General features: G+C 38.4%; 1 protein-coding gene and 1 long non-coding RNA gene across 7 annotated transcripts in view; one reads left to right on the forward strand and one right to left on the reverse strand.

Annotated features, from left to right (window-relative positions):
- Positions 1–15,744, reverse strand: part of TBC1D4 (TBC1 domain family member 4) — a 154,442-nt gene that overhangs the window by 107,583 nt on the left and 31,115 nt on the right. The window contains exon 1 of one of the 6 annotated variants that reach the window (XM_043533985.1): positions 12,347–12,527. The exons of 4 other annotated variants lie outside the window; for them this stretch is intronic. In XM_043533985.1, the coding sequence (XP_043389920.1) occupies positions 12,347–12,406 (60 nt within the window). In that variant the 5' untranslated portion in view covers positions 12,407–12,527. Of the gene's footprint in view, positions 1–12,346; positions 12,528–15,744 lie in introns of those variants that run through there. One more of the 6 variants, XM_043533989.1, reaches the window with a different exon arrangement.
- LOC122463547 lies at positions 11,085–14,236 on the forward strand. The gene is made up of 3 exons (XR_006287015.1): positions 11,085–12,593; positions 13,992–14,048; positions 14,151–14,236. It is a non-coding gene; the product is annotated as an uncharacterized LOC122463547 (long non-coding RNA).

Here is a 15,744-nt window from a genome sequence, read left to right on the forward strand (position 1 = left end):
AAACTTCATATTGGGGGGCAGGAAAATTAAACCAGTGCATCAGCCATTCGATGAAGTAATCTTATGTAAAATCCTACAAAGATGAGGCATGCACAGTGTCTTCTAAAGCTTGAAAGGAAGTATTTCTCACTTAAGTGTTTGCATAAACAGATTTTGGAACACATTATTAACTCAAAATAAATGCTGAAGTCAGACAAGAGGTCAAGTCAGAAAGCTAAGTCACATATGGTAACGATGCTTGTTATTAACCAGTTCCTAATAAAGAAAAAGCTATATTTTTCCCTGAACTGGGCTATCTTACTAAGAGATCTCATAGTGGTTTAAAGCTTTAATGCAAAAAGGATGGAAGCATTATTTTTCAAGTGACCATTAGAGTGGCCCAAAGGCAGAACAAAAAGTCACACACACGGGTCCCAAACCCACACACTGGTCCTTCACCCTCAGAAGTGCAGGAGTTAGCCTGGTTCATCCCAAACAAGACTGAAAGCGCCATGAATTGCTCAGCAACACTCCTTCTTCCTGCAAAGCCAGCTGAAGAAACTGAATTGACAGGTCATAAAGAGCCAGACTCACCAAAGGTGGCTCTCGGTGTCAGGGACCTCCAAGCCTGGGAGTCAGTTAAAAAATAAAAGGGGAATGGAATGGGGTGTCACTCGGGAGTAGAGCCTCCTCCTGGCAACAGAACAGAGGAGATTATGCCCACCCTGAAGAAAACAAAACAAAAACAAAAACCAATCTCAAACAAGTCCACCACACAGGTGATTCCCATTAAGCATAGAAAGATTTCTCACATATAGAAGAAAACAAATATATACCTATTTACTGAATGACTGCCAGGGTAAACTAAAGAAAATCCATAACATCTGAAAGTTATTTTGTCATGTGTTTCCCCAAAGTCACTCCCTTGGGTCTGGAAGAGAAGACTGCTCCTTGAGAATTGCATCTCTGCTGTATATATGCATTGGAAGCTAACGCTGCATCCAAATAACTTGTAAAGGAAAAACAAACATCAGACACCAGTTTGCAATCCATCATCAAACCACTTGCTTTGACAAAAAAAAAAAAAAAAAAAATCCTGGCCAACTGCCAAGCCACTGTCAACTTTTTTCCCCCCCTCTATTTATTTTTTTAAATACAATTCAAAATAACTATTTTAGCTCCTACTGTTTGCCCTCTGCTCACCATGGTGAAGGGCTGTTTTTCTTGCTGTGCTATGAACAATGAGATCTACACTTATGCCCAGAGCAGTATTTGACTCTGAAACTAACTCAGTTTTCAGTATGAAATTAACTAGATTCTGTGGGATCCTGGATAGAGACGGCCCACGAGCCTCACTGAGTGGGAAGAAGGACAGGAGACACTGGATGTGGTTTAATTAGGCCGCAACTTTAACATTCTGCAACGTTCTCATCTCCTTTCTTGTTCTCTAGAAGACATGTTTGCCAATAAAACTTTGCTCACATAACTGAACTCAGACTTTTTTGTACATTTCAGAAGAAAAAAAAATCTAAAACCAGATCTAAGCAACTCAAGGCTGCAGTGACCAGCAATATATGTTACTATTCTCTACACTTGTATTGAAATGCTGTAACAGTGCAGTTTAATATTTTATCAGGATGGAGATTCACTCACTTTGTCTTACTGCACTTTTATATTTAAGGTTTAGGGTTATAAAATGTGAATATACAGTAAAGAATATATTTTCTTAACTTTATATTTTCATAGTTTTATTATGGTGATAGTAGGAAAGGCAGCTATTGCACAGTCATCAGTTTTTTGGTTTTGTACAAAGACTTCTGATTATTCAGTCACTATGAATATGATTTTTCTTCGTGTCCCAAGTTTACCTGTCCATCCTTGTTTGACAATCACTGTTTATACACTCATACTTTGCTCATTTTAATATTTTTGAGTACTCATCAAGGTGGCAATCTTTCTTTGCATCAAAGTATCACTACAGTCTACAGACAGAAAGTTTGTTTTATTTATCTTCAGGAGTTTTACCTATTCAGGAATGTCACTCTTTAAAGAGATTAGGTCCTGGGGAGATAAAATGGGGAGCACAGCAGGCATATAGGAAGATACTAGAAACATGTTTCAGCTATTTTAGCTCTGCAGTCTAGTGAATTAGGGAAAACACATGACAGATAGGCAGTATGGTCCAATGGATAGGACACCTGATGAACTCATGACACCTGGGTTCTATTTTGGAGTTTGCCACTGTTGTGAGATCTTGGACAAGTCGCTACATCTCTTTGTGCTACAGCTGCTCCTTTCACCAATGTGATATATGCCATCATGTGCCAGCAATACCTCTCTGTCATGTACATTGGCCAAACCGGACAGTCTCTACGCAGAAGAATAAGTAGACACAAATCTGACATCAGGAATCATAACATTCAAAAACCGGTAGGAGAACACTTCAACCTCTCTGGCCACTCAGTAAAAGACTTAAGGGTGGCACTTTTGCAACAGAAAAGCTTCAGAAACAGACTCCAAGGAGAAACTGCTGAGCTTGAATTAATATGCTAACTAGATACCATTAACTTGGGTTTGAACAGAGACTGGGAGTGGCTGGGTCATTACACATATTGAATCTATTTCCCTATGTTAAGTATCCTCACACCTTCTTGTCAACTGTCTAAATGGGCCATCTTGATTATCACTACAAAAGTTTTTTTCTCCTGCTGACAATAGCTCATCTTAATTAGCCTCTTACAGTTTGTATGGCAACTTCCACCTTCTCTGTATGTGTATTATGTATCTTCTTACTGTATGTTCCATTCTATGCATCCGACGAAGTGGGCTGTAGCTTATGCTCTAATAAATTTGTTAGTCTCTAAGGTGCCAGAAGTACTCCTGTTCTTTCTATTTAGATTGTAAGCTCTTCAAGACAGGAGCCATCTCTATGTGGTTGTACAGTACCAAGCACAGTGAGACTGTAACCTCATGCATCTAGGCCCTGCTGCAGTAATATTTATAATAAAAAATGAAATACCAAATAAGAATGTGCTATGTAACTTTAAAAAAGACAAAACAATACACTGGAGCACACAGTTAAGCACAAAAACGTGCGACTCACAATAAAAAGTTTTGAATATGTAACTAATATATAGCTATCTGTAGAAGTTAAAATGTAACATTTTTCAGGAAGAAATTTAGCACTATTGACTGTATTTGGATTATTATAGGTCAAAACCTTTTAATTTGATTAAATCATTTACAAATTATTAAAATACATGTTACTTCAGGCTAAAGGAAATTAAGTCAAATAAATTTAATGTGTTCATTTGCAGGTAAATATCTGGAATTTCATAGCAGTGCTGTTTAGACCTTGGAAGACAAACAAAAGGCTGGGTGCTGTGCTTCTGACATGGGCACATTGTTTTCCTGTATGCTGTGGAAACAAGGAGATGGAAAGTAGGTAGCATGAAGGCTAAAAATGGAAACAGCGTTTTAAGACTAATTCTGATCTGAAATACTGCCTCTAGTCAGGCAGGAGGCAATGCCTCAGGAGGAGCCAACTCAAAGACACTGAAGTGATAGGAATGGACTGAAGGAAAATGGGGAGTTAAGATACTTTCATATTGCATCAGTCTAAAATTTTGTTACATCCTGACCTCCCCAAACACAAACACCTTCCAACACTTCAGTTTTTCATGTGACATTTATTTTTCCTTTTCCTCGTCCTCCCCCAGTTTTTCATTCTAAGTCACTTGTAGAACCAGCTGCCAGCTATATGCTTTGCTACTGGACTTCCTTGTGAATCTTAGCAGCCTTTAAAAATTCCTTTCCTGGACTCCCATTTACATTATTTTACTAAGTGCGCCTAAAGTTCCTTCATTTCAAAACATAAAACATTGGAGGAAAGACAGTCACTTCACTTGAGGGATGTAACACAGTTCAGGATACCTGGCTCTTAGAGGTCACACTGGTTGGCACACTAAAAATAGTCAGACAGATCAGAGATAGAGCCATGTTCACAAAAAGTCTGTGCTGTGTTCGACAGGTAGTCTGACCTCTAGACTGCCTGGGTTATGTGCAGGTTCCTTCGGGCTCACTGTGGACAAATTCAGAGAGGATATAAAATGATGGTGTAAATCAGTGTAAGGTATGGAAAGGTTGTAGCAGGAAAAGAAGAGTAAACAAGAAGTGGCAAAGCAGGGGGAATATGCATTAATTTTAATATTTTCCTGCTACAACTCCACCCTCTGCATGTAACTTACACCAACATGTAATTTACACTACCATTTACGTCACTGAACTTCAGTTTGGATTCTATGCCCGTCCTCTAAATAGAGGGCCAAAAAAGTTAAGGCCCTGAGTGAGGCTGGGGAGATTTTCAGAGGTTGATAAGGTAATCTACAGCAGGCTATTGAAATACTGCATAGCAGAAAGTCAGACTCCTTTTGCAAAACACAGAGAAGTACTAAGGTATTCATCTTTCATTAAGAGTCTCATTTTTTTCAAAAAAAAACAAACAAAACAAAAATGACTATTTCTTCAGAAGAAAAAAAAAGAAGCCTATATGAAGTCTTCAACTGCCCAGAATTAATATTTCTTATTTGTTGCACTCCTGCTATCAGGGATACATGAATTTGTCCCTCTGGGGACATTAAAAATGTATCGTGTGGGGCCTGATAGACCATCTGGTACAGACATGACCACAGCAAAGTGTTTTGTCTTGCCACAGCACAATCACATATTTGCCATAATTGCAAGATTACCTCTTTGCAGAACTAGAGCTCTGTTTGTCCCTGTCAAAGCCATACGGAACCCCTTGGCAAACATAATGAAACAATCTTGGAGGAACAAAAATAAAAATACAACAGAAGAATGGTTTAGGTTCATGTGATCTACAGTGGCTGTTGCTATTATCATCTTACAATTTTGCTTAATCCATGCCAGGAAAATCAATTAGATAGCTAAGAACAACAACAACAAAACCACCAAACAAAAAACCCAAAACCAAAAAAAAAAAAAAAAAGAGGGATTCGACTTCAATAAGGTCCAATCCTGTAGTCCTGTCTGAGAGATGGCTACAGGATTGGGCCTATTGGTTCCAGTTTATACACAAAAACAACGAGGAGTCTTTGTGGCACCTTAGAGGCTAACGGATTTATTTGGGCATAAGCTTTTGTGGGCTAAAACCCACTTCATCAGATGCATGGAGTTGAAAATACAGTAGCAGGTAGAAATACACAGCACATGAAGAGATGGGAGTTGCCTTACCAAGTAGGAAGTCAGTCTAACGAGGCAAGTCAATTAACAGTAGGATACAAAGGGAGGAAAAATTACTTTTGAAGTGGTAATGAGAGTGGCCCATTTCAAACAGCTGACAAGAGGGAAATTAGGTGTTGTAATGACCCAACCACTCCTAGCCTTTATTGAAGCCTAATCTGATGGGGTCCAGTTTGCAAATTAATTCCAGTTCTGCAGTTTCACGTTGGAGTCTGTTTTTGAAGTTTTTTTGTTGAAGAATTGCCACTTTTAGGTCTGTTGAGTGACCAGCGAGACTGAAGCGTTCTCCTACTGGTTTCTGAATGTTATAATTCCCGAGGTCAGATTTGTGTCCATTTATTCTTTTGCGTAGAGACTGTCTGGTTTGGCCAGAGTACATGGCAGAGAGGCATTGCTGGCACATATCACTCATATATATATTTTATATTTAGTTACACAGTATCAAGTTCCTCATGATTTCAGAGTTAATAGTGAATATACTGTGGCAACAAAGAAGATGAAAATTGTATATCTGATGAAAGTTTGCCAACTTGCATTAAATTTGGTAGCCTATCGAAGATGCATTTTTATGATAAAAGTTTACTGTTACATAGTACTGCTGGCATTAGAATTGGGAATCCAGTTTTTTAATCTTTGTAGGACAGGTCCTGTGGCAGTGAAATCAAACCTCTGACATTTGCATACTATGTTGAATTGAAAAGAGCAATGAAATAAGAAATATTTCAATGAGACAGAGGATAATTTAAGTTGTTTTTAAAGCACATAACTTGCCATAACCTATGCAAAATAAAAGCAAGCGCAATTAAACAGAAAAAGACTACTGATTAATGCAAAACACATAATATAGAAGCCTTAAAGCAAAGAATCAGAGGAAAGGTTTAAGTACCAAAGCCTGCCTCCATTACTCATGTGAGTAGTCCCATTGTATTCAATGAGTGAACAAAGAATTTACAATATTCTAAGTCACTTTTGCAGACAATTTTCTGATGAAAGCAAAGCTGGGTACTGGGGTGAATTACTAATGGAACACAATGTAAATCAATGGAGATGCCAATCAGTAACTAGGCACTGTGCATATACCTCCCTTAGAGTATTACATGCAGTATTATTCACACTCACTCATTGGTCCTGCTTTGAGCAGGGGGTTGGACTAGATGACCTCCTGAGGTCCCTTCCAACCCTGATATTCTATGATTCACTCCAATTCAGACAAGAACTTGCAAAAGCCTTATGTTTGCATAGTTTTTAACTTTTTAATAGATAAAAAAAAGCTTTCTAAATACAGATTAACTTTCTTTACTCAGTGTTTGTTAGTTCATCTGGTGGGAAATGGAACTGCTTTGCTGAAAGGACTGAAAAAAGGTTTCTAGATTAGGTATTGTATTACACCATAAGATTAAAAACTATTTTCTGACTTCTTACAACAATATTCCTCATTGACTCACAAGCAAAAATCCCTATTCGTCTTAAAACAGGGCTCCACGAGCCACTTCCCACTCTCCCCCAAAAAGTGGACACCATAATCACAATGCTGTCCCAATTAGAGTACTGCTCCTTTCTTCACTGTTACTAAGCAGTATTGCACTGTGCAGCCCTAAAGATATCTAAGTATACTTAAAGGAGGCAGAATTCCAGACCTCCAGGACTAAGGATGTAAAGAAAGACTTATCACAAGGTAATGATTTATCACTAGTCCTGATTCTCCTGTGGAAAAACAACAGGTTCCAAATAGTCAAGTGAAGGAGACATCTCGTGAGACAGTGACCTTCAAAACATTAGATAAATATGGAAGGGGGGGGGGGGGGGAGATAATGGAGGAAATGTGTATCTATGTTAGTAAAAAGGATTTGAAAATACTTCATGGGCAAGAGAAGAGGCTCATGAAAATGAATGTCCTGTTCTATGTAATTAAAAAAAAATTATGGCTGTACTATGCCAATTCTGCAAGTTAAACATTAAATTGGATAACTTCTTAATGTCCTTTGCCGGGAATATAAAGTATTAAGAGACTTTATTGATGCAGAGATATTTAATTCTAGACTGAAAGATAAAACCATCACAGGAAAAGAACAGACAATACAGGACATCTGAAAAATGTGGGAAATATATAAAATTTGTACAATTAATACAGATGTGTATCTATGGATTTGGGGGGGGGGGTCACTGTGTATTGACTGGCTCTATGGATCCCTATGGGTTAATTCTAGCTGGCACTCTCCCCAGATATCCAAGGACCCAGCAATGACTAATTGAATTGCCTGGCGCTCAAATAGACAATACAATGAATCCACTGTTTGAAAACTACCTGCAACCCCCTCTGGAGAAAGTCCAACCAGTCTGATCAGGTTCAGGATCTCCATTTGAAATCTCAGGAGATCTTCAGGCAAGAACTCATGAACAAAAAAAAAAAATTGAAATGGATAAAAAGACAGGCTGTGACCTGAGGAATACGGTCCTACTGTTAGAGATGCTGTGTGTCTCATCCAACTCCAGTGCTGGGGGTGCCTGCATCAGGTAAGACCAACTTAAACAGGCATGGAAGGCTAAGTTTAGGTAAGCCAATATGCATGTCGGCTTTTGTTGTTTTAACCCCTTTTTCTTTGTTATTTTCCTATGGACAAACAAACAACGCTTGTACTGACACAGCATAGCTTTTTCAAAACAATTTCATACTAGTCACAAATCCCTGGAGAGAGGGCTATAGCAAGGGCCAAAGCCAGCTGGATCTGCTGAGGTAATACAGTTGATAAACAGGGGGCGCTGTTACCTGCTCAGTGCAATCTAAAATGGGTTGAATCATAGAATTCCCCTAAGAGATGCACAAGGATAGGCCTCTCACTTGGCAAGAGTGCCCAGAGAGAGAGAGGGAGAAACCAATGGCACAGCTCATCTCTGAACTGCAGTAGATGGTTGGAGAAAGAGAGCTCAGAGAAGTAGTAAGCAGCTAATAGATTTTTTAAAACGTGGTGTTTGATGTTCAAGACATTACAAGCTTTGTATTTACATTTCAGTGTTGTAAGGGAACCCCAGGTCTACCCATAAAAATGCAGCCACTATTGTTCATTATGAAAACCAACCAACCAAGCTGTCCCAGTGAATTACTTTCATAACCGTTTAAAGCATCATCCATTTTCACATCTTGAAATTCAATTTCGCTCTGAGGAGGAATGAAAAATCCAGTCCTGTACTGTATGATAGGTTCCTAGTTTTGTCTGTAAATGATCTTTGGAAGTGTGTAGTTCTCAAAGCATGTGAAGTTGAGCTGTTCAATAATAAAACAGATTATGACTATGTAATTAATTTGTGATCCATAAAATGAAGTCATCGACGTCTGTGTCTTCTTTACTGCCTTCTGTCCAGACAGCCAAAACTCTGATGTAGGTCCTCATTATCCACATCTTTATCACTGTAAACTCCTTCCTCTCCAACCTCTTGACACACATATCAACTCCCACCAACCCACTCACAACATAGCTGCTGAGATCATGTTCCTTGCCTGTTGCTTTGACTACCTTTCCCCCCTCTTTTGGCTGCCCATGCATCAAGTTCACACTTTTCCTTATCTTCAAGCTTCTTAAAATTTGTCCACTTTTCTCTTATTGTGTCCACCCCCACTTCCTCTGCTCACCAGCCTCACATTCCCACTTGGCAGCTTATCATAAATGTCTCTTTGCATTCTTCCATGCTACCCTTTATATACGGAACGCCCTCCCTGAACTGATCCATAAGTAATTACACTCTGATCCTTCAAATCCCTGCTTAAGATCCACCTCTGCCACAATCCCTGTAAATAGTCCCGGCCAGTTATCCATGGAGAGACAGATGGACATACAGAACTACACTTTTATTTAAAATAGCAAATGTTTGATTGTATTGTTCTTCCCCCCAGCCCCACAACTGGTTCCCTTTTTGTCTATCACTTGCCTTCTTAAGTTGCAAGCTCTTCAGGGAAAAGGATCATGTCTCCTTTTGTGTTTGTATAGAACTTAGCATAATGGGGCCCCTGATTTCAACTGTGGCCTCTGACTGCAACTGTAATACACGTATTAATTATTTAACAGGATACTTTGGTCATAGCAGAACTGGTCTCAATTTGCCATTCAAGACAGCACCTGCAACAGCTCATGATACTACTCACCAAAGAGACATCAGGCATGTGCTACCATGTACTTTTTTCCATTGAATGCATCCGATGAAGTGAGCTGTAGCTCACGAAAGCTTATGCTCAAATAAATTAGTTAGTCTCTAAGGTGCCACAAGTCCTCCTTTTCTTTTTGCGGATACAGACTAACACGGCTGCTACTCTGAAACATGTGTTCTTGGCTTTACACCTTCAACCTCTATGCTGCCCTATGCCTGTGAAATGCCTTGACATGCTTTACAATAATTTAAAAAAAAAAAAAAAAAAACCCTAAAAAAAAAAAACCAAAAAAAAAACCCACTATCTTTTTTAAATGTGTTCAGAAATTTTCTTCTCACATAATATTCCTAGGGGAAAGAGAGTACCCAGTAGGCAAGGGGAATTGTAACATTCTGAATTAAATAAATAGGAATGTATGACTAATCTTCAATCTCTTTTGGTCCTGGAGACTTATATAATAGGTGCTTTGATGAAGGCTTCACACACCATGCTAGTAAACACTTAAGAGTTACTATGGCTCAGGGGAGGACAGCATTTCATGAAATAATTAGCATTGTTTTAAGGTTTTTCACATTTGGTTCTTAAAGCACAACTCACTATATTTAAAAGTCCAGCTTTAATGAAGACACTGACTATGTGCTCTTGGGATCTGAGATGGCAGCAGACTGATCAGCTTTAGAGACAGAAAGATTTTAGCTGCATTCAATTATTAAAGTTAGCATTGTCTAAACTAGTTCAAGGTTTTATTTCCCCCATGAGGTAGGGCCCTAGGAGTCAAGGGAACGTAGTTCTATTCCCAACCCTGACGCTGATTCTAGGACTATAGGCCAGCTAATAGAATGAGGCTAAGAAATTCAATAGTCTGTAAGAAGGGGATTACATCTGCACACTTTAAGCTCCTCAGACCCTTTGTAACAGTGAATTATTATTTCCAAGTGTTATCTGAAAACAAAAGATGAAACATACCAACTTTGTTAGTTGCTGAATTAATACCCTGATGAACAGTAAAAAAACATTTCAGTGCATTTGTACTCCAAATGTGCTTTTCTTCCCAGATGTTTGTAGACCATTACATAAACACTTCCACAACAAACACTTCTAGCTCCATTGCATGCCTCAGCATACACTGTGCTTAAGTCACCTAACAATCATCAGCATTTGAACAAATGAGTTTGTCTGGAGAGGCAGAGACTGAAATTTGGGGGTGGGCTTGTACATACCCTTTGTTTTCACACACATACTCTTCCCACACTTAGTGCATTTTTGAAGTTACCCCACAGGAGATCCAACAGAAGAGAATTGTTCCTATACTGCTGGTTTTACTATTATTCCTATGCTGCTGGCTTTGTCTAGATGGGGAAATTGACTGGCAAAGCTATTGCAGAATAGCTCCTCCTCTGCACACTCTAGTCCAGAATAAGTCACTTTATTCCCAAATAATTACTCCGCTTTGTGAGCAATCACTCTGTAATAGTGTCCCCACAGCGGGACATATGGAGAGCTAAGGTCATTCCACAATAGATATGTAAACAATTTCTCCATCTAACAAGGTCATAAGGACACAGCAGCAGCCCTAGCAGGCGAACAAACAGGTGATTGAGAAACAGAAATAAAGAGAAAGGTAGACAAACAAATGGGGATAGGGAAATGATAGAGGAAGGATAGTCTTGTGACTAAAGCATACAGGTCTTGTGTTCAGAAAAATCAGGGTTCTAATTCTTTGTTCAGCCACAAATCTCCTTTAGGACCTTGGGGAAAGATCTTCTTCATGCCTCAATTCCCTCATAGGACTTCTATCCTTCACAGGTGTGTTGCCAGGCTAATATTAATTGTCTACAAGCACTTTAAGAACTTTGCATGGAATGTGGCATAGAAGTGCTAAAAAGACTGAGGCAGATGAAAGCAGTGGGGAAAATGTCCCACTCTTCTACTGGTAGCCCATAACCATGACTGAGTTTGATCCCTGCTCCTTGCACCAGCAATGGGAGATGGAGGGTTGTCAGAGTTCTGCAGAGGCGGCGTGCATAGCTCTTGAGGTAAAACTATACTTTCAGTTAGCTAGAGGAGTTGCTGAAAGAGTAGCACAGAGAGGCTCTGAAGGAAACAGCTTCCAGTTCACTCCTCCAAAGGAAAAATCATTGTTATGAAGAAGAAAAGAAGAGAGGGAAAAGTAGTAACAGATCCTGACAGCAACCACTACTATGGAAGAGAATTAAAGCATGAATAACAGCTTTCAAACTAAGAGGTGGGGGAGAATGCTAAAATGAGAAGAGGCTAAAAATACATATAGAGCAATGGATAAAGGGAAAACTAGACATTCAGAGAAAAAAAAAGTTTAAAAGTAGGTGCTTAGAAAAGTGTATACAAGTGTCTTGGCTACTAACCTCAGTCATTTAAAAAAAAAAATAAAATCAGCTATTCTAAAGTCATACATGGTGAAGGGAAGGGAAAATCCTACTGAAGTTAACAAGATGAATTGTAAGGAAGCATTCCCCAAATAGTCAGCTATTTAAAACAACATTAAAGAAAAAAAAGTAAAGCTCTGAACCTCCAGACCTAGAGAAGTTACAACTATATCCATGTTTTATTTATTTTGGGGGACTTTGCAACTAACACGATCAGGCTTTGGATAGGTTTTTGTTGTTATTGGGAGAGGGTTTTTTTTGTTTTTGTTTTCTGTTTTGAGGAGTGGGGGGGTTGCATCTCTGTAAGAGTAGGAGACAAATCACACTGAGGTGGTGTTATTCTTTATCAGCTGTAGTTGATAAAGGATAAAGTAATTAACAAGAAAAGTTCCAGAGTTAATTTGCCAACAAGCAGAACACTTTATACTAAATACTTGCTCAGCTGAGATGACTACCATAAACTGATACATTTTCTCCCAATCTGTATTATCCCTCATAGCTTTACAGGTATCATACTCAAACATGGGATACTAGAGCAAGTAGATATTTAAAAACTTACTTTAGGGAAAACTCTTCTTCTGTTTCTGGTTATAGACTGAAATATAGCATAAGCTTCCATCTTATTCCTGAGGATAAATAAACATAGACAGGGTCCTTTTTAAGGAAATTTACTTTTACAGAGCATGCCCAGTAGGTTCTTCATGGTCTTCTGTGGGAATGCTGGTAGTGGACAGACCCTAAAAGAGGTGGAGCTAGGGTTCTATATATACAGCGCCAGGCAGCAAGTCCCACATCACAGTGTAAAGGTAATATGTGAAATAGGAGAAATTGATGTTTTGGTTAAAGGAAGACTTATGAAAAGGGAGATCCTTAGGGTTGTTTAGCTATTAATTTTTTCTTCCTGTATGCTGTGTATTTTAACATTTCTTGTATGTAGTTTTCTAGATACTAGAATTAATATCAGAAACAACTGGTCCCTCATTCCTTAACCTGACCTACGAGCTTACCGCTTAGTGTATTTAGTCTTCATGCTCATGATACAAAAACACAAAGCTACTGTTGTTTTTGTGGCTTTTACTGAGGTTTCCTTCTTAATGTTTGGATGACTGTAAGTGACAGAACTGACTTTGCTTCCTCAGATTTTTGTGCAGATGCCATCTAATATCCTGATGCAGTAACCTACTTCATACTAATTGGCCCTTAAGTTTACATGAAGTAATTTGCAGTATAAGGGCCCACCATTGTCCCTAGAGACGGACTAAAACTAGTGTTTGGTGTGAAAGTCCTAAATCCAAGTCTCTACTCCAAAACTTAAAAACACTAATTCTTACTATATTTAAGAATGAGTGTGTCTAAACTCTGAATAATACTTGCTCATATGTAAGAATTGGTGTTCATACTCTGGTCCTCTATGACTTGTTGGTTTTTTTTTCCATATCACCCTAATCTGCCTCCAGCTTCTACAGTAAAGGTTACAAGAACTCAAGTGGCTCAGCTGGTTAGACTGCTCTGAAAAAGCCTCTGTTGACAATGAGTTTATTTAACTGTTTTATTCATGTTATCCAAGACTTTGCTTGGCCTTTTATCTAGTTCCTTATGAGACTTGATTTGTAATATTCCATATATGGTTATGTTAGTTCTCTGCTCTGCTCTGTTTTGGCTGGTCATTGGAGCCCTTTGGCTCTAGACTTTTTTAAAAGGGCTCTCTCAAGGGAAGTGCCAGTCTTAAATTTTTGCTTGTATGTGACCCAAGTGAAGAATTACTTCCTTAAACGTACTTTTAATCAGTGTTCATTGGTTTGATACGATTTTATTAGTACTGTTAAAACACTGTTTTGTGCCTGTAATAACTGCACTGTGTAAACTTGAGTGATAATGAAAAAACTCAACAATTTCTAAAAGCCTAAAAGTTAGAATAACTCTAGTTAGCCTTTTCCCAAAAGGTCACAATGTTGTTTAGACAAACTGATTTAATTCCCATCTTGATACATAAGACCCCAATCATGCAGTTCGTGGCATGTTCGTCTTCGCTATCATGAGCGGTCCCAATTATTTCAATAGTCTCTTATCTTGACTTCCATCTCAGGAAATAGGTGGTCACTGATTTATATGTATGTTTGTATTATCATAGCTTAAGTAATAAAAAATGGACTCTTTAGGGTTAAAGACAGAACCAGGCCTAAGATTTGATCATTATCTTACAGAAATTTTACATAGAAAAATCTTGATTTGGAAAATTGAACAACTATGGAACAGAATTGGTAAGGAGGTTTTTGGTTTTTTTAGGTAAATTAAGTATGTATAAGCAAATTGTTGAAGTCAGAGTTTTTAAAAACTCTAACACTAATGTTTTGATTTTTCAGAATTGTTGACCACCACAAACCCCATCAGAGTCAATGGAAATTGGTGCAAGTCTATTTAAAAAAAATAAACCCGTATTATTTTGTCTTCCTAAAAGAGTTTATTCTAACATTAATCAAGAGATGGGAAGATTTTAATCACTTTCAATAAAAAAGGCTGCTACAGTTTTGACACTTCAAATACAAACTCAAGTTTCCATAACCTACAGTAACTCTAAATAAGGATAGTTCTGGCTCTAGTCTCATTCAGTTTTATACAGCAGTTTCTGAAATGGATTCTCTCAATTTAGAAGGAAAGAAAATCATGTAGCTGTGATGGAAATGAGCTTGATTTCTTCTGGGGAAGGGAGAAAACTTTTTGTTATCTTCCATTATTTTTGCTCTACTTAGTTACTGTCAGGTTCTTCCAACTACTGAAAGATCCACCTTTAGGATCCTGCAATGAGCTTTTAGAGTAGCAGCCGTGTTAGTCTGTATCTGCAAAAAGAACAGGAGTACCTGTGGCACCTTAGAGACTAACAAATTTATTTGAGCATAAGCTTTCGTGGGCTAAAATGTGTTAGTCTCTAAGGTGCCACAAGTACTCCTGTTCTTTTTGCAATGAACTTGTTACCCCTAGAGCTTCTCACGTTAAATGGCAAAGGGTTGGTTCACTGTTCTAGAACAGCAACTCCTATCAGGCCCGATAAGCTCATGCACATAACACATTGCTTTCATGGCATTTTTTCCATAAAGAGGGCCATGTAAGATCTTAAATGAAAGCCAAGAGCATGCTGGTCATTAATATCATTGCACAATGTACGTACAGATACTATTTAAGGAGTTGTGGACATGTATGAAAATATATCCTGAGAATCTATATCAAAGTATGAGTCACCAGGAGAGACAGATTTTCTCTCAGGCTAGTAGTGTTTGTCCATGTAATGAACTGACATGTACATTAAGCTTTATATTGTTTCACAATGAGCCTCTCATCACCGGTTTGAACTGAATGCCAATAAAGATTCTTTCATGGGGATGTGAAGTCAACATGAAAAACAAGCAATGGGGGAGAAGAGACGTATCTGGAGGTGCACTTCAAAGGTTTGCTGGACTATAACTGCAGGACAAGACGTTTTGGGATCCATTTACTAAGAAAACTCCTTGAAAGGCATGGGTTGTCTATGAATGCTTGGATCCTGGTTTTAACTGAAAACCAGCAGCTCTGTCAAAGAATACTTGGGAAAAACTCTACTTTATTAAATAGGAAAGGTGATCACTGATAAGTATTGACCCAGGATTGTGTTTTGTTTTATGGGTGTAATCATTTGTTTCCATGTATTATCCTTACTCACTATCTCTTAAATCTAAACCTTTGATGACAGACTTACAATTGTTTCACTATAAATATATTTGTGCTGTGATGTTATAAAGGTCCTGAGTTGTACCAGTCAAGCTGTGTACACTGTTCCTTTGGGGACAGCTTACCTGCTAAGTTTGTGAGTGTGCAGTGACAGGATACTGCAGAGGGACACTTCAGAGGAGCTCAGGGGCAGGGATGCCCCTGGTGTTAATCTGCAAGACAATCTTAGGGCTGGCATAAGCCCACTGAAGACTT

The sequence above is a fragment of the Chelonia mydas genome, chromosome 1 (genome assembly GCF_015237465.2).
Source record: "Chelonia mydas isolate rCheMyd1 chromosome 1, rCheMyd1.pri.v2, whole genome shotgun sequence".
NCBI lineage: Eukaryota > Metazoa > Chordata > Testudines > Cheloniidae > Chelonia > Chelonia mydas.